Here is a 20,136-nt window from a genome sequence, read left to right as displayed (position 1 = left end):
TTTTTGTACCTTGTGTAAACTTCTCCTCAGAGAAAGTGTTCTTTGAGGCATTGGCAATTCTGGATAGTCTATGTCGATGTCTCTTCTCTTTGAGCACACGTTCAATATTGGCAAGGCACTTATGATGGTGAGGATCCTCAAGGGCAGTTTCATTGTCAAGAATATGCTCCGCCTGTTTTGCATCAACATCTGTTTCCAGTGTTCCTGAACTGGTGCCCTCTGGACATATTTCGGTATTACCTGAGTCAACTGCCATTTGGTAAACACAAGGTTCAACAATTCCCAAGCTCAGATCCACCTGTTTTGTACCAAGTTCCGGAATATGCTGCAGACTGGAATGTATCTGATCTGTGAGAGTCTCGTCTGCATTATCCAAGTGGTCCACTGCATAGTATTCAGTTGGAGTATGTGAAGGTGAAATCGTGCTAGGGGTACATACCAAAGGATCAAAGATTTGAGAATTACATTGAGCGTTTACCATTTGTGCAGTCTCCTTCCCATGGAATGAGGCTTTGATGCTTTTTTGAGGGGACAAACTAAGATCTAAAATTGCACCCTCAAAGGGTATAGGAGTGCCCACATTTGATTCCCCAAAAGCTGTGCTTTCTTCCTCAAGGTTATTGGATATGCTGGGACTTGAGACAAGAGAATGGCTATCCTCATCTTGAAACTGGGGTTCGGTTTCAATCTTTGTTAAGGCTCCCCTTAGAGCAGAGTGGAAAGATTGCATGGCTTTACTGATCTTTACAACATCATATCCTATATTAGGTGGTTGTGACTCTTCAGTATCTGTATTTTCAGAGTAATCTTGATCATAACAATCCACTCTGCAAGCCCCCCATTCTTTCTCTGAGTCCATATCATAGAGACAATTCTCACAAGAGGAGTGTAGATTATGGCAACCATCATCATAATCTGTCATCCCAACAGTTGAACAACTAAGGCTTCGAGATGGCCCACTACATGACTCATCAGCATATGCATCCATGGTATGGTATCCAGAACTTCGGGAGTACATGCAGTTTGATGTACAATCACAACCAATGTCATTGACGTCCTGATTTTTAGGATGCCTCCAATCTACAACACTGAATGAACTGGATGGGGAGTCATTATGGTTTCCAAACAGTAAGGATAAATGTTCAGAGCTGCTACGTGATGAATGGCATTGTGTGCTGCTGGTCTCTTCACCATTATACCTGTACCATGATTCTGGGTGTCTACTGGTTTCCAATTCATCTGCACTGTTCTGGCAGGAGCAGTAATCCTCCTCACTCCATCCAGTGTCCCCACTCCATCTCCCTTCCATGCTCGCACTCAGCTGCATTTCTGAATGTCTCCAACCAGTGTTCTGTTGGTCAGCCTCCGTAGATTGATAACTACCATCTTGATCATGACTGTTAGAACTGTGACCTGAGGATAAGGAACTAGTGCTTGTAAACTCTTGCCCATAAACTTTTTCAAGGTGACAGTAGCTAGACTTCTTAAATCTGGAAGAGGGTACATCTAAGTTGTCAGAAATCTTGGGATTATGTATCTTGGCTCTTCTAGGTATGTCTGGAAAATCTAGTTCCACATTCCATCCTGACATGGCAGGTCTGGCTGTATGAGGCCTACCTTCCTTTACCTCCAGTTTTCTATGTTTTACAGCTGGGCTATTATTTCTACTTCGCAGGGCAGGAATCACATTCTGTCTACCTGGACTCATTTGATGAGCCTCCGCTCTCCGAGGTGATGAATGACCAACAGCGCCAACGGAGTACATTTCCTCAATTTCCAGCAACACAGCGTCTACACAGCAGGACACCTCATCTACTGAGCCACTTACAGATGTCAAGTATTGCCTTAAATCTGATATTTCCTCTTGTATTTTATTAATCCCCTGCAGTTCTTTCAGAATGTGCTCTACTATGGTACTTGAGCCTCCTTCTCTTGCCTTTTCTCTGTCCTTGATTTTGCTTGGTTTATCATCCATTGTGCCTCTTCTATCTACACGGGCACTGCCTTCTGCTTGATTTGTAAACTCTAAGGTAGGTCCATTGATGCATGGGATTGTGAAATTTCCATCACTGTTACGCCTCCCCTGCCCAATACCGGTACTCTTGGAGGTTTTAGTATAACTTTCAAAACTACGCTGACTAGAGAGACTACATTCACGAGTGGGGGGATCTCTCTTTATGCCACAGATGAACATGTCATTCTCTAGCTCCACAGGAGAGTGCTGAAAGTCATGGGAAGTGTACTCCCCTGAGCCCTGAAGAAATCTCTGAATCTTCTTGCGTATGCTCCGATTGACCTTGGGACTCTGAGCCCGCTTCTTGCCAAAATCTTTTTTCTTGGACATTCTTTGCTGAAGTTCACCTGACACATTTGTTTCATCTTGCTCATTGGAATGACCCCGTGATAACATTCCTTTGAATTAGGTGTGCCTCAGGTGCTGACCATTACCTTGAAGCTCTGGTTTATGGGATTACAGAGCTGTTGCATTGCACCTATAGTACACGAGGAAGCAATTTTTCAGTTAAGATTATAAACAGAGCTTTAAGCACACCCTAAAATCGATTACAATGACATATAACTCTGCAGCCTGTGGAATTCTAAAAAAATAGACATAACTATAGCTTTGGCATACAGTATTGGGAAACTGCACCTCTAGCAACCCAAGTTTGATTTCCAGTTCGGGATCCTGCACCAATTCAGTTCTAACTTACGATATATGAATTCCTGTTTTTGTCCAAATCTAATAAATCAATAAAAAGGGGTCAAACATTAATTCTAAGGCACGAGGAGCACTACTTGGTGTGGCACAGATATAAACTGCTGCCCATGTAAACTAATACAACTAAGGTGGTTAAGATTACTAGAATAGAGTTAACGACTGCATATTTAATTACATATTAAGCGGCAAGCGCACAGATGAGACACTGCATATAATTTTCTAATTTTACCCAGGGGTGTTGTAAGAACAGGCCCCACCCCCATTCACCTTCACACCACAAGTTTTACAGAAGGGATTAGGGGTGTCAAAGTTAATTGTTTGTTCGGTGCACCGCGATGCAAACGCAGACAATTCGGTATCGGTTCAGCAATAATCATAACCGGTTATTATGTACTGACGTCATTTATCTCATATGCGCTCTGTAGCGAGGGAGGCGAGCGTGAGTATCTATAGGTGTAAAAGAACTAGACAAGGATGAGAAAGTGAGAGGGATCTTTATATTTGTAAAAAAAAAGTTTTATATTTATAAAACTGTATGAAAAGCACCGTCAATGCACCGTGATGCACCAAGTTATCGAATTGAACCGAAACGATGGCATGATAATCGTAACCGAACCGAACTGTGAGACCAGTGTAGGTTCACAGCTCTAGAAGTGGTCTAGAGAAGAAAATCATGCACATAAGCCCCAGAATTCCTAGCAACGTCACTGTTTACACTAAGTACAGAATGAGAACACCTGGATCTCTGCCATGTAGTGAGGACTATCCACTGATGGCAAAAAGGATTATAGAGCTGTGCTAAAAACCCTTTACACTGTATTTACACAGGATATGAATGGCACAATTATAAGCTACTGTAAAACCAGTTTTAGCTTATCCTAGTCAGTCTGGCCATTTTAATACTGCTAAAATATAAGTACCTGAAACAAAGCAAATTTCATTGGTCATGGCCTTCAGAAAACAACAGATTAAAGGGATTTTTCAAACTATTTACTCACCCTCAAGTGGATCCAAACTTGTATTAGTTTGTATAAGTTGACTTCCATGGTAGGAAAAATAAATACCATGGTAGTCAATGACTTTCTTCAAGATGACTTATTTTAAGTTCAACAGATCAAAGTCAAACAAGTTTGAAACAAGTCAAGGGTGAGTAAATAACAGAATTTCCATTTTTGGGTCAACAATCTCTTTAATTTGAGAATGTGTGACGCATTAAGCATTTATTCAAATCACGTGATCATAAGCAAAATTTAATAATTTTTTTTACACATTGCAGAAATGATTCTGGTCAAGATATTACAAAACTAGTGGGGCATATTCCACACAGAGCACAACATATTATCTTCTTCCTGTCAGCCCTTTTAACAGTAAGTGCCACAGCACAGGGCGGGTGACCATCCAGCTGTATTCACTGTGCATCACGATTGTTAAGCAGAACCTGCTGGGTCTAATAGTAGCTTCACCCCACTTCCTGCCTGTCAGGACAAAATGTTACTCTGTACACACTACAGTAGGCTGTTAAGCTTTCACTTTTTCATTTATTTAGACACACTCTTTTACCATATGTAATGGTCTAAAGAAAATACTGTAATTGTTCAGTTAGAGTTTTTTGTTATATATCAAATTATAATACTGCATATGAATTATTCTAATTATCAATACATAACAACAACTATTTCCTGTAACATTTTTTTCTCAAGAAAAAAACAAATCATACAAGGCAGCTATTGACATTCAGAGACTGTCCTCTCTGTTGTTCTCCAAAAGCATTTTAATGGCCAGCATGATCTTTACTGTGACTCCAACAGTGAGCGTTTTGGTTGGTAGCTTTCAAGGGCACATGTTGGCTGGCTGCCATGCGTCTGCAATAGGCTACAATGAATGCCGGGTACAGCACACTTTATGATGGATTTTTACCTTTAAAATTTAATACAGATAAAGGAAATAACAATTTAGAATGGAGCACTTAAAGTAATATGTTAAATAATTGCATAAGCTAATAGCTTTGCTAGGAATCATGGGAATTCATATTTTGCCTTCTTTTCAAATTCCTAAAGTGTAACTGTTGAATAGACTTTTATGAAATCACCAAGGACCACTGTTTCAGCTAAACATCTTCTTTAACATTCTACTGAGGAAAAAAAAGTCATCTACATTTTGGATGGCCTCAGTAAATCAACAGCAAATGTTATATTTTGCGTGAAGCATCCCTATAGCATTCATTTCAGAAAAATACTCTGAATTTAATAACTTACATTTAAAATTCCAATTATAGCCTTAGCTTCTGTCCAACTTCATCCAAACAGTTGAGCTGTGTGTTCAAACGATAAGAGCACAACTCGCAGAAACTAATAATCAGATGCCCTTTGAAGGACGAATGAGGCCATTACTGATATGTGACTAAAATGCTTGGTTAAACTTGCTAGAATTAAATGAAATTGTGAACCAATTTCTATGACAATTATCCAGCAGATAACTTGGGTATCGAAATATTGCATATTCCTACACAACTTGCTATTCCAACCAAGAGACAGGTATATATGCCTCAGACTTTTTAATTAGAAACTGCACTTCTCTGCCACTGTTGTGTAGCTCAGGTTAATCAGATCTCATTAATAATATTGCTCCCTATCTATAGGTGAAGACATAATCAATCAATCAACACAAAAATAAATTTTAAAAACCATATATAATTCAGCACATAATAATAAAAATTACTCACTGCAATTGAAAAAGTGACATTTTTACCCTGAATTAATTTATATTATTTAGCTGACTGGTGTAAAACTGCAAAACTAAAAATCTACCAGTCAAAAGTTTGAACTACCTATTTAGGTTTCTTGTGCTCACCAAGGCTATATGATGGAATTGCATGATAAAAGCAAAAACAAAAAAAAAATCTGCAATTTTGCGAAAACAGTTTTATTTTATTTTGTTTCATTTCATTTTATTTTATTTTATTTTATTTTTTATTTTATTACAACTGACAGCACACTAGACTCTTTGGTGCCACATGATCCTAAAAATAAAAAATAAAAAGCGTTAACCACTGATAAATATCATAGTATAATAATAAAAGTTATTTTAGTGAAGCAAGAATTGGAAAATAAAAACAAATTTTGAAGGATCATGAGACACTGATGTCACTGAGGCTGAAAACTTACTGACATATGTATTAAAACAGAAAAAAAGGCTATTTCGTCTTTTGATTTAAATAAAATGCAGCCTTGAGATAAATTTTAAAAGATGTGTTTAAATATTTTTTAAAATAAAAATGTTAAAATTGCTCCATCTTTATCCACACCTTTAGGATTACCTCCCAAAACAATGAATTACCATGTCATTTTGTACACTGAATCTTCAGTTTTACTTATTATCATAATAATCAGGAATCATGGGTGGTTAATTGGTTGTCAGTTTGCCTTGAAGTGGCCTGTTCTATTAAAATAAACATTTCAAATGAGCACTTTTATTTCTTTATTACTCCTAATGTTTGGTGTCTGAGGTAAGGTAATTTAAAAGACACTGACAAGCTTATCAGACCAAACCACACAGTGAACAACACATACATTCCTTTTACAAAAAATATTCAGTCTTTAATTAACAAAACAAACTATTCAGCATTAAACATATTGGGGCTTATTTGCAAGATCAAAAAAAGATTCTAAAATAGGATCTATCTTTTATACATATATTCAGCTGAAATACAACCCTGATATTTCTTGATGATTTTCAATAAAAGGAACCCTTACTGATCGTAAGACAGAAAAAGTACACATACTTACCCTATACAGCTGTAAAAAAACAAAAAACAAAAAAAACTCTGCAAAAATCACTTTAAAAAGGAACAGCCAAACCACCTGCAAATAAAAAAAATAATCCTGGATTTCAAAATGTTAACTTATTTAACACTCCAGTTCTAAAAAATAAAAATGTATCCAATCGTCTGGTTTGGCAATCCAACACATCTTGAAGAAAGTGGAAGACAAAATCCTCTCCACACACTGACATCGGCACAGTTTAGAGGCTTCCAGACTAGGCTAGTGTGACAGTCCTAGTGGAGTATCTCTCTCTTGCTTGCTCGCTCGCCCTCTCTCTCTCTCTCTGTCCTCTGGCAATGTATTCCAGCACAAAGCTAATCTGGAATTGTCAAAATGCCAGCAGTCCATCTTTCCTCCATTTCCTCTTTTAATCGGCACAACTGTGCCTGTACCCATTTTTAAACTTTTGCATGTTATAGTTCACTTTTTCCTTTTTTATAAATACACAGTCAAAAATCGTTTTAAAAAAATTATAAAAACTATAATAAAAAAAAAATAAAAAATAAAACTAAATTACGCAAATATTAGTGCTAAATAAATCAAATAAATAAATTAAATCAAAATAATTAAACAAATTGTTGTTTTGTTTGTTTAAAGGTAAAGAAAAAATGCTTTAAAATGTTTATTTTGTTTCAAGACTTTACACCTAGATATTGCTTGATGCTATTATCAGATTTAGCATGCTGTCCTGGGAGAAAACCCTGAGCTGGAAGACATAGCATATAAGGGGGTGTGAAATCAGGTAGGTCTCAAGAGCTGCCCCTGGTAAAGAGAGAAAAAGGAGGAGATGGGGTGGAAGGGGGGATTCTTCTAAAACTACCAAAGACAAGGTAGTAGGTCGAAATTGGTCTATTTATTGTAGGCTTGAATCAATCTGATAGGATTATTGCTGATTACAGATGTGAGACCAGCCACAATCAATCATATCACATGCTCTTCTCAAAATTAGTTTGTAAATCTTCACTTATTTTCAATTTAAGTTACAATCCATCTTTTTAGATGCTTTTTCTTAAAATGTTTTCTCTTGAACTTGGTTGTAAATCTCTACTGTGGCTGTGCTGAAACACCAAAGGTCACACTCATATTCTGTATTCTTAAGATTTTTACAGAAAGATTTGTTCATACAAATTTCCCTAATTAAATACATTTTATTCTACAAAAAATGAAAATGTTTTGCATTTGAACTACTGAGTGATAAAGAGAATCCCAAAATACCCTCTGCAAAAATATTTTGACTCTTAATCCTTTGTATATTTAATTGTATACATAAAAAAACATTTCAGATTTTTAATTTATATAAATATATGCATATTAATGCCTATTTAATGAAATGGTGCCTCATTTGCATATTTAAATATACAAATTAAAAACATTTAAATTCAAAAATGTGTTTGGGATTCCTAATGTCATCAATCAGCTCGGGAAGTATGACTTTGTTTTTCATCCTATTTGCCTAACATGCTCACTGAATACAAACCTAACAGATCCCTCAGATCTTTAGGATCAAATAAATTAGAAACTCCAAGAGTTCAGTCAAAGCAGGGTGAATCTGCCTTCAGCTACTACGTTGCTGGATTCAGCTTCCAGAAATGATCAGATGTGCTCCTACATTAGGTACATTCAAATCAAGACTGAAAACTCTGTTTGGCTGTGCCTTTACCGAATAAGCACTGTGCTACATCTGACAGATCACACTTTTATGTCTTTATTTTCTATTTCATTCTTTAAAGGGGTGTTCCAGAATATAATATTAGGGCTTGGTTGTGTTAATAAGATGCAAAGCAATGTATGCTCATGTTTCACTTGAAGGAAATCATGTTATTTTTTTAATAAATCTCACTTTGATTACATACAGCTACTCAGATAATATAAAAACGACTGACATATTTCCTAGTTCCTCTGAAAGGCCCACCCTCAAGTGACTCTGATTGGTCATCGTCATAATGTGCTGCGATTCTATTTACTATGAACTATCTGTAACACGAGAAGCACATGTGCTCGGAAGCTCCTTGTAGTTGCTCCATCTTTAAGGAGATTTTAGCCGAATCCAGCACTGAACTGGGAGAGATTCTGGAAGCTGTTTTGTCAAATCATGCTTGCTATGTATTTTATAATTCTCTGGAACATAATTATATTGAACTGGAAGCATTTCTGTGTTTGTGTCGTGTCATTTGGAAGCCCAAATACAGAAACAGAGCAGCTCTGTTTTAATTAGCAGAACGGCATTTCTCCCTCTTTTGTAACGTTACAGCGCCTGTGGCCACGGCCCTTAGCTGCACAGTGTGTGCGTGCGGTAAACGAACCTTTGTGATCTCACAAGGGCTGGAAGTATTTTTTGTAGTACACAAAATTTGTTCACTGTAGGCTTTGCTAAGCTAACTCTGTTAAAATCAAGGTCTCCCTTTGCATTGAACTTTGAGCATTTTACATTCAGAGATGCTGTTTATGTTCACACAGCTACATTACACATCAACTAAAGTTTAAAATATGACATCGTAGTGGACCACCCCTTTAATAACCTGTTTGAACACATTTTAATTTGTTTATCTGTTTGAATCATGTTATTTCTTTTAATAATTTTTATTTTCTTGTTTCTGTTATTCTTGTTTATGTACAGCACTTTGAGTATAAAATGTGCTATACTGTTTAAATAAACTTATGCTATATAAATAAATTTGCCTTGCCAAACATGTTTATCAGGATTGTCTTGCCTTTATTTTTTTGCATACGAGTTAATTGTATTTACATAAGAGATTTAACAAAATCGTTTTACAATTTATAGTTATAAAGATAGATAAAGATCATTTCATACAAGACCCTCCTTTACAGCTAAATGTCCTTCGGTTCAAATGTTAGTAAGAATAAGCTTGGTTTTTGTAATGATATATGTTCTTCACCACACATTTTGCATGGTCAAACGGTGTGCTAAACCACACCCATATTCTTCACTGTATTAAATAAGCAGCTTTTACATAAGTGTCCACAGCAATCACTGTAATGGAGCCTCAATGAAGAGCCCTATATTTGAAAAAGCTTAATTAGCATGAGCGCCGTTAGCTTATCAGAATAAATCACCTTTACAAGTTGATATGCCATTAGCCATTATACAAAAAACAGGCATATTTGGGTACATAAAATATTTTTGATCCAAAGCAATCTAAGTTAGGATTAATCTGATTTGCCACTGTGATCTATTAATTTTGACTTATTCTCAGTGTGAGGTAATCAGGCCACATAAGTGCTTTGCCATGCTAATTTATTTCTAGAGGCTCATGCATTCAATTTTGTGCGGTCAAATGAAAGAAACGAAGGAGGACAACAGGGTAGCTAATTACTGGCTGTCAAGACGAGGGAGAGAGAGAGAGAGAGAGAGAGAGAGAGAGAGAGAGAGAGAGAGAGAGAGAGAGAGAGAGACAGAGAAAGAGAGAGAGAGAGAGAGAGAGAGAGAGAGAGAGAGAGAGAGAGAGAGAGAGACAGAGAGACAGAGAGACAGAGAGACAGAGAGACAGAGAGAGACAGAGAGAGACAGAGAATGCTGAAAAATGAGGGAATGTATTTAGTGGGCTTTCGATTATTTACTTATAGAGACTATAAAAGCTTAGAAACTTAAAAAGAATCATTAAAAGATAAAACAAACATTATTAAAAAGCCCCTATTATGGGGTTTTGAAAATGAGTTTCTTCGCAGTGTGTAACACAGCACTAAGTAAATGAAAACATCCAGCTGAGGTTTATATCTGAAAGAGCACTATAATTAAAGCTATTGAATTTTTAACGTTATAGTCGACTCAGAGTCAAATAAATGAATTGTGTTGGGTTCGGATCTTTTGCCCAAAGGCATCAACGTTAACACAGTACATCACCAAACATGAAGTGCCAGATCGGGTAAAACGTGAACGCACCTTTCCCTTCAGACACTAGCGGAGCGCGTGTATCACAGGGCTGATTATAACACAAAGATAATGATCACTGACAGATGGCGATTCGGCTGCGGGGAATAAAGGGTTTAAGTTTATATTCACAACAACACCACATTATAGTCAACCATGTGCTTTGTTTGTTCCTGTAATTTTTCAGAGACTTTGTCAGTAACTGTCACACCTTATATGGACCAGTTTCTTCTCCCTCCGGATCATAACATATAAGTGTAATAAAAATTGTTGCCTTGTTTTCTGTAGTTTGCAAAATATGTATTTAATTGTGTGCTGTCACTTGTAATCGCTCCACACGGCTTGTAATTACTTATCTTATATAGATCAGTGCTTGTACTGTATCTCTCAGGTTAAATCTTTATGGTTCTATTTACATATTGCTTCCAAAACCACGCTGAAAACACAATGCGTGCTTCTTTTTTTTACCAGTGTAAAAGATTTTCTGAACTTGTGATTGTCTGCCGTTTGTCTTTGCTATGGCCACCATCAGCTGTTCTTTCACATGTGCGACGCAGTCCATTTTCAGAATAAATCAGCTTTTGCCACTGTGTGGATTAATACTGAATGTGTGTCGTTGTTATTACTTGGGTTTGGGTTTAAGAGTAATATGTTGGTGTTTAACTGCATTGGGCTCTCTCACACACTCTCTGCTACAACATTTCTCATACATTTTTCTATGTCTCGCGCTGAACCCAGTAGACTAATCACAACAGACTTGGTCGTCGGACCAATCAGCGCAGATTAGTGCAATCTCATGCAAAGGAGGGGTTTGGGAACAAATAAATCACTGAACAAATCATATGGAAGTCGTGGGGATAATTAGTTAAAAATAAATGCATATTATAACACAATGAAAGTGTTTTTTGACCTTGCATGCATATCAGCCAGCTGTTGGAGATAAACAAAACCAAAATATGACATTTCACAATGCGAAATAGGGGCTCTTTAAACATCACACAACTAAAACATTTTTGTCACTTGAAATAAAATATTAACTGAAATAAAATAATATTACAAATACAATAATAGGTATACAAAATAAAAAACAATATAAATACATAAAATATTTTAGACTGCCATCAAATAAATACTTTTAGTTTTGTATACCTCATGATGCTAAATAGCTAAAACTAAACAGTTAGTAAAAATGATACTTACATATAATATTTTTAATGTTGTAATTTAGATTTTTATATAAAAAAAAAATTACACTCAATACCAATGATCAGAATACAATACCCACTTCAGAAGTGTTAAGAAATCAATATTTGACGGATAATCACTGATTTTCAAAACAAGTGAAATCAAGACATTTAAATATTTTTTATTCTGACCAGCTGTCATTTTTGGTTTAAAAATGCTTGACTCTTAACAAAACAAAACAAAAAATTATTAACGTTGTACTCACACACACATGCGCATGTACGCATATATACAGTGATTGTGTGCAATCTTCAACACACCAATGTTCTTCATACTCTACTTCATAAACTTCCAAAGTCAATTCCCCAATTTATACTAGCTAATCATGAAATGCTCTTTAAGACACACACATACACACACTATCGCAAACTCCTTGACTCTCTATGCTTAATTACTCCTGAAGACGTTATCAGTGATATCACACAGCAACTCTTCAGAGCCTGACCTTGGCCCTGGCAGATTAATGTTGTGAGGTCTAGATACAGCACCACAGTGGACATCCAATCTCATTGCACTGATAAATTTAAAGCCCAAGTTTTAACCAAACAAACAACACACAGCAATTCATTATTCCCAAAGAGTCTCAGAATGTGCATGCCTCATGTTTAAATAATAAATGGTAAAACTCAACCAATCCAAACAAATGTTTATGAATGACGGGGTTGCACAATTCATACTTACCAACTGGAAAAAAAATAAATTAAGGTCATAATCTTATGACAGACTGTTAAAGATGCTGCATACTGGGGCAGGTTTTTAGGAAAAAGATAAGAGGTAAAGCTTAATCTAACATGTAAATTGGATCAACTGAAAAGGGAAAAGACAAAGGAGATGAAGGGTATGAGTTCCCTACTATACCTCCTTAAGCTGAACTCTCACTTTGTTGATTGCCTTAAGCCAGCGCACTCTGGATGGAGAGAATGGTAAAGGAAGTCCATCATCCTTGAAGCTAGAAAAGGAACAAAAAAACTTATTAAATATAATTTATGCTATTGAAGTGATTCATTATACTGAGTGCAAACTGCAAAGTTTACAGTATACAATTTTTAATGCTCATGTTAGGTTACAAGCTAGAGTGAACAAAAGTACCTTTTAAAACTTCTGAATCTAAAACTGTCCATAACGTTATAATAAAGTACATTTCAGTACATGAAACTGTACTTTTTAAATAAATTCTAAAATTTAAAGAGGGACCACCCTAGTGACAGCTTTTATACCTTTAATTCAGTTCAAGCGCTTGGCACTTACTGTATGAACAATAAATATGTATGAGCAAAAAACAACATTGTACTAGTTTAAAAAAAATGAGTATATATATTTGAATCTTTTTAAAAATCTGTCTATTGTTTTTGCAACCTTCAGTCATCCCTCATTTGTTTTTTCTCTTCTGACTATGAAACAATTTAGGTAAGCGTTGACACACTGTGAACAAAGTTACTTAAAAGGTGCAATAAGATATTTTGGAAAATGCTGATGTTAGCCTGATAGCACTGAAAGTCAACATCTTACCCTGCAAATCTCCATTCATAATCCTACTTTAATGATGAAACGCATATCATGCAAATTATATTAATACCTCAGGTCAAGCATAAATCAGAAGTACACATTAGGCTAAAGTCAATGAATGCGTACCTTTTGGGTGATTTTTCAGGCATTTTGTCCACTTGAGAAACCACTTCCTTTTTTAAGGTGCTGCTTGTATCCTTTCCATTTTCTTGAGAGGATTTCAATCCCTCATCTTCACCCCAAGAAGCATGTCCATTTGTAGGGTGATGTCCATTTCGGGATGGTCGGTAGCCAGTACTGTGATAAGAATGGTAGGACTCCTCTAACTCTGAACAGGCAGCACTCTCTTGACCAGTCTCACTGAGCTGAGAACTAGCTTGACTGAGATTCCCTGAAGACCCAAAACGACTAGAGTTCACAGGACTAATGTTGTTGTTTTTTTTTTTTAAAGAGAGAGAAAGAACAAGCAATTAGTGTCAATGATTTTTATAACTACTTCCACTAGCTTACATTAGGTCTAAACTTCAATTAATTAGGAATGCTATGCACAACTAATGGAAATACAAAATTGCAAAGAACCAAAGCACAGTTACAGAAGTCACACAGCACTAAGAGAAAACAAACCACACATTGGGAAAGCCAGCATTTTTAAATCAAACTAAATCTAAAACTAAAATCATTGAGCATGTTTACATGCACATTAATTATCTTATTTCTTTTAAACAGATTATTCCAATATGCTGATTTTTAGTCAACAACATTTAAAACTGCATTTGGCATTTCAGACACTTTAAACAAAATTCTTGTGTTTATGTGGTCCTAGTGAGATTAGCTTGAGCACTGCTAGAAATCCTATAGTAATCATTATTTCGATGCAGAGACCACAATCCTGAAATGGCTGAGTAAATGCCATAACAAATGATATTTTTAATATATATTATCTTCATAAGAAGTATGATTGTGCATGTAAACATAGTGCAACATAAATGGTTTATGAAACCATTTATTATGCTGCTACTAGCCTTTTAGGAATCAAAAGGTCCTTCTTTTCCTGCTGTAATCCTGAAGAGGCATCTGTAGAAGGTGGGGTCTGGATATGGATTTCCAAATCTTTTTGAGGAGGAGGATCAGGTGTGGATGCAATAAGTTTGGATTTATCTGTGTTATTTTCTGTAACTTCAAAATTTGCTACAGTCTTTTGTTTAATGTCAACTGAGTGGGTGATTTCGCCTTTGTCTTCCTCCAAGTTTAAATTATCATGGTCTTTTTTGACAGATGTACCATCTTCGATACGTACTTTATTTTCCTGAGCTTTAGGTTGGATTGTAACAACTGGGGTTGTTTGTGGTTTAGGCGGTTCTGGAGTTTCTTTCTGCCATGGAAAACCTAATTTTGCTCCAAATAAAGATGCTGGTGTTGCTTCTTTTGAAACCACTGACTTCTCATCTTGAAACAGTCCTGCTGAAAATGACTTAAATCCAGAAATAAGCTTGCCACTTTCTGTATTTGGTATTGAGGGTGGTGAAGAAAATAAAGACCCAAACGACTTTCCAGCATCAGCAGCTCCAGACATAAACCCAAATTTAGATGCTGTTAAACCTGGCATGCCAAATATGGACTGAGAAGTTTCTGATGATTGAGGTTGTTGAGCCATTTTTGAACTATTGTCTATTACAGGCACAGATTTGTCTGTAAACTTTTCTTCAGAAACCATGACAACTGTTTTCTCTTTAATTACTTCGCCTTCAGGAGGTTCCTTAATAACTGTTTCAACAAGTTGACAGCTGGAAGCCTCAGTGGAATTGATGGTTGCAACTGTAACATTATCAGAAGCATCATTACAAGACATTTCTTTTGCTGATGAATGGGGTTCTATTTGACTTTTTTCATCTTTGTCTCCAGACAATGTAACATCCCTAGAAGCTAACAATGACTGATCTTGGACTGACTGAAGAGACTGGGATGTCAAGGTAATAGATGCTTTTATGTCAGCTGTTTTGGGTGCTTCTGGAGATTTAAACATACCAAAAATGTCACTTTTTATAGATTCTGTTGGTATGCTACTTGAAAAGCCAAAGACTGAGGTTTTGGGTATGGTTGGGGTTGAGTGAAGTTGTGAAAAGAGACCACCTGAAGAATTTGGGGCTGAACTGGCACCTGTGAACAGTTTAGACATAAAACCACTGACAGCTTCAGTTGATGAGTCTAAAACAGATTTCTGTGATTCAGAATGTTTTGGATGTCCCTCAGAAGCACTGGTCTCAGTTGAATTGGTTTGTTGTATATGCTGAGTTTGGCATTCTGTTATCTTGACCTCTGCTTTTGTACTCTGCTTTGAAATTGATTCAATATCTTTTGCTAAATCATCTCCGGTCAAACTAATATTACTATGGCTAACAACATCTAGGTTACTCCTCTCAAGAGCAATCTTCTCACCAATGACATCTGAGCTTTTATCAGAGATATCAGTTGAGAATGAAGCCATAGATGCTGCTTTCCTTTGATCTGCCATGACAGAATGCTGGGAATCATAATATGTGGGTTCTGTTTTCTTTTCCTCCGAGCCCATATTTTTACTATCCTCAGTCACATCCTCTTGAGAAACTAGTGATGCAACCTTTAACAGCCCTTCAGTTTCAGATGGTTTTGATGTTGGTGTTTGACTAGGTGAAGGTGCTGAACTAGGCCCACCAAACATAGAAAGAAGACCTTTTCCAGGAGCATCTTTAGAAGCAACTCCAGACAGAATACCTCCAAATATTGAAGAAGGCTGAGGAGTGGCTTGCTGTGGAATTGACCCACCAAAAACGGAAAACAAGCCTTTGCCCGTTAACTCACCAAAGGCTGAAGCACCTGAACTATTATTCTGAACATTATGCCCAGCATTACCAGCACCAGGTTGGGAACTTGGTCCAGAAAACATTGAAAATAGATTCTTTGCTGGAACTTCCTTTGATCCTGAAGCACCAGAAAAAATACCACCAAGTATAGATCCACTTTGAGCATTTTGAGGACCTGATCCAGAAAACATTGACAACAATCCTGAAGTTGCTTCCTCTTTTGGTGGCGCTACACCCTGAGCAGAAGAATCCTCTTGGTGTGCTTGCTTGCTAGATTCAGACTGTGCCAATCTACTATCATCAGTTGGCAATGCCTCTTGTGTGGATTTTGGAACTGATACTGTTGGGTTGCAGTCTGGCTGCAGAGTATGCCCAGCAATCACAGAGGTAATGTCTTTACTTTGTGGCCCTTTTGACTCTTTGCTATCAAGAGAAAGAGAATGTCCAGTTGAATCTGGCTGCTGTGAGAATGGCTGGGAGATAGTTTCATTGGACAAAGAGGGTATTTCATTTACTGATGGCTCTTTATGTGACTCATTAGATGGCACAACAGTCTCATGAGGTAAGCATTCCAGTGGAGCTGATGGGTGGCTGGAAATTCCAGAGTGTAAAAGTAATCCTTGTGATGGACTGTCATTTGGTAATTCCTTTGCGGGAGTCGCTTTCGTTGCAGTAGAAGAGACTGATTGTGCTGGTGTTTGTTGTAATTTAGACTCATCCAAAGAAGATATATGTTTAACTGTCTGCTCATTAGTAAGAACGGCTGCTGGAACTCTTGTGGCAGGTGGTTGTGGGCTTTGTGCTCCAAACATAGAAAATAAACCTTTTGCTGGACTCTCACTAGAGCTGGAAGACCCACCTAATATACCACCAAAAATTGATCCTGTCTGTTGTGAAGATGGTTGTGACCCTGAACCACCAAACATAGAAAATAAACTTTTGCCCAAAGGCTCTTTTGGCAGTTCATTTCCTTGGCTTGCAGACTGAGTGGCCGAGCGTGGTTGTGAGGTCTGCTGAGGGCCACTGAACATGGATAGCAGTCCTGTTACGGGTGTATCTTTTGGTGGGTCAGCTCCAGATGCTGGTGACGTCTGCTGAGGGCTACTGAACATAGATAGCAGTCCTGTTACTGTTGTATCTTTTGGTGGATCAGCTCCAGATCTTGGTGCAGTCTGCTGAGGGCCACTGAACATGGATGGCAGTCCTGTTATAGGTGTATCTTTAGGTGGATCGGCACCAGATCTTGGTGCAGTTTGCTGAGGGCCACTAAACATAGATAGCATTCCTGTTACTGGTGTATCTTTTGGTGGATCACTTCCAGATCTAAGAGAAGTCTGCTGAGGGCCACTGAACATAGATAACAGTCCTTTTATTGGTGTATCTTTTGGTGGATCAGTTCCAGATCCTAATTCAGATGAAGCCTGCTGAGGGCCACTGAATGTAGATAGCAGTCCTGCCATTGGTGTGTCTTTTGGTTGATCAGATTCAGATGAAGTTTGCTGAGTGCTGGAACCACTAATCAAAGAGAGTAACCCCATGGCTGGTGATTCCTTTGGATGAACAGTGCTGGTTTGTTTTTGATTACAAGAACTCACATGTGTTGAAGGCTGCTGTGTACTAGTGCCACTGAACACAGAAGATATATTCATGCCTAGATATTCTTTAGGAGGTACAGCTTCTGGTGGGCAAGGCTGATGTGTGGATCCAAATTGTGGTGAGGTCTGTTGAATGCTAGAACCTCCAAACAAAGACAGGATGTTTTTGCCAAGTGGCTCTTTTGCAGAGGAATTACTGATTGAACCTTGGAGGGAGGTAGATGCACTTAGAGATGGAGCTTGTTGCTGACTGGAACCACTAAATATGGACAACAGCCCTTTGCTTTCATCTTTCGAAGCTGTGGTCCCAGAGAAAATATCCCCAACAGAAAAACCAAACAACCCACCTGACTGCTTGGCTTCTGGTTTGGTCTCCCCAGTCGGTGGCATAGTTTGAGATCTCCCTGGTGTTGGCAACCTGTTTGCATCAGCAGAATGTATCTGAGATGAGGAGACACTCCTTCCCTGAATTGATTGTGATAAACTAGGAAATTCTGATTCACCACCTTTTGCAAAGGTATTTTCTGCTGTTTGCTGTTTCTGAATCCCTTTAGGCACTGTCATTGTTGAGGCTGAATGTTGCAGATTTGTCTTTGATATAGTGTGGGAAGGACTTTCAATGTTAAAAAAATCCCCTATTGACCCAAAAAGTTTTGATGTTCCCGTTGTGTCTTGGTTTGTTGTTGAATCTTTCATGCCATCAGAAGCAGTTCCAACTTTATCAGCTTGTCTGGATACTGGATGAGCAGATTTAGAAGGCTCTGACTTGACCTCCTCTATACCCACTGCTGTTTTGAAAAAGTTTAAAAACCCACTTGATTGCTCAGATGTCTTTCCACCTTGTGTTTCTGCTGGCAGAGACACATCTGGAGAGGCAGATTTGATGGTTAAACTGGACTGTTCTCTTAAAGTAGTAGATACAATTGATGTTGGAGGAAGAGAGGACTGTTGTGACAATGTAGCCTGTCTAGCCAGTTTGGGTTTCTGAGATGAACTTAAAGTGCACGCACCCTGAGAGGGCGTGGAAGCTGTTGGCTGTGCAGAAGATGTTACTGAAACTCTAGGTGTTGTTGGAATTTGCTTGGATGATAACTGATTTGTATTGTCTGGTTGAGTTGTTCCACAAACGTCATCCTTTACGATCTTTGATTTAAGACTCTGAAAACCTGTTGAAATAAAGCTTTTGGCTTGCTGATCAGCAAGTCGTGTTTCAGAGGCTTTATGAGATCTGCTTTGATTTTGTCCTGAAAAAGAACCATCTTTAGCAGAAGGTGACTTTGAGACAGCTGTGTTTCTACTTGATTCTGAATTGGAGCTTTTGCCAACAATTGAGGATAGAATTGAGGAGATTTTCTTAATAGATCGATTTGGCTGCTCCTCTCCAGGCTGTACTCTTTTTCTCCACTCTTCTTCTGAAACATCATCTATATGTTTTATTTGCACTCCACTGGATGAACGACGCCTCTGTTGAGGCTGGTAGCAGCTGTAGACACCTGTGGTAGGTGAAGTTGTGGTTTGTGTGGCACCAAATGAAACAGAAACCTTATAAGACAGCAGTTCTTTTATTCCTCTGCTGTCGAGATTTACATTATTGTAGTTTGTTCCATGAAAAGAAAGGTCAACAGCTTCCTGAGACGGATCACAGTAACCATAATTGTGTGGGAGCTGATGATTAGTATCCATCCTAACTTTGTTAAATCGGTAACTGGAAAAATCCAGAGCTTGCTGTCTTTGATTAAGCATTGAATCTGCAAACATCTGTGAAAAACGCTCAAGGTTCAGATTCATGATTTGGTTACCTTTTTTATAGGCTGCTGACAAGTCAAGTGGTGCAGTCAGAAGTTCAGCTTCACTTTGGCCTTGACTTGGAAGCCAGAGAAGCTCATCTTCATTGTATAGAGGAATCTTAAACCCACAAACTTTTACCATCTCATTATACAACCAGGCACTAGGATAGATGTCCACTGTACTTGCCCACTCTTGTTCTGGGGCACATGCATAAACATACTGCCCAGACTCATCTGTGAGTAGGGCGTAAATATACTCATAATCAGTGTAGACAAAATATCCACAATCTCCATCATCTGCAGGCCACCACATACCCTGGTCCAAAAGTGAAAGCCATTGTTGATACCACTCAGACTCCTCAAGATACACATGTTCCTCCATATCACTGTTGCTTGCTGAAGAGTAGTTCCAATGATTGGGAGATGTAGCTACATTAACATGGCTTCCACTATTCCCAGGCTGAGTGCAAATGTCAGATGTCCCATGATAAACATACTGCCCATTAGCTGAGTAAGACAGATGTGGAGGAGTTTCCTCATAATATCCTTCATGATATGAAATACTATTCAGACTGTAACAACTTTCTGCACTAAATGAGTGCCACCTGCTTAATTTAGCATTATTCTTCATGCTCAAATTCAACACACCTTCAAACTCTTGGTTGTTAATCACATCCAAATCGTTTTGGCTATTCCACGCTCTAGGTCTCACTAAACTATTGGGAACATCAGTG

The 20,136-nt window shown here is 37.8% G+C and overlaps 1 protein-coding gene across 37 annotated transcripts in view; it reads right to left on the bottom strand.

Annotated features, from left to right (window-relative positions):
* unc13bb (unc-13 homolog Bb (C. elegans)) overlaps positions 1-20,136 on the bottom strand; it is a 150,867-nt gene that overhangs the window by 49,063 nt on the left and 81,668 nt on the right. For 25 of the 37 annotated variants that reach the window (XM_087270339.1, XM_087270338.1, XM_087270345.1 and 22 more), the window contains 2 exons: positions 13,307-13,603; positions 12,533-12,623 (listed from right to left, as the gene is read on the bottom strand). In XM_087270339.1, the coding sequence (XP_087126465.1) occupies positions 12,533-12,623; positions 13,307-13,603 (388 nt within the window). Of the gene's footprint in view, positions 1-9; positions 2,505-12,532; positions 12,624-13,306; positions 13,604-20,136 lie in introns of those variants that run through there. The other 12 variants (XM_087270341.1, XM_087270370.1, XM_087270369.1 and 9 more) reach the window with 2 other exon arrangements.

The sequence above is a fragment of the Danio rerio genome, chromosome 10 (genome assembly GCF_052040795.2).
Source record: "Danio rerio strain M-AB ecotype USA chromosome 10, GRCz13ab, whole genome shotgun sequence".
Classification (NCBI taxonomy): domain Eukaryota; kingdom Metazoa; phylum Chordata; class Actinopteri; order Cypriniformes; family Danionidae; genus Danio; species Danio rerio.
This window is presented reverse-complemented; position numbering and strand designations above follow the sequence as displayed.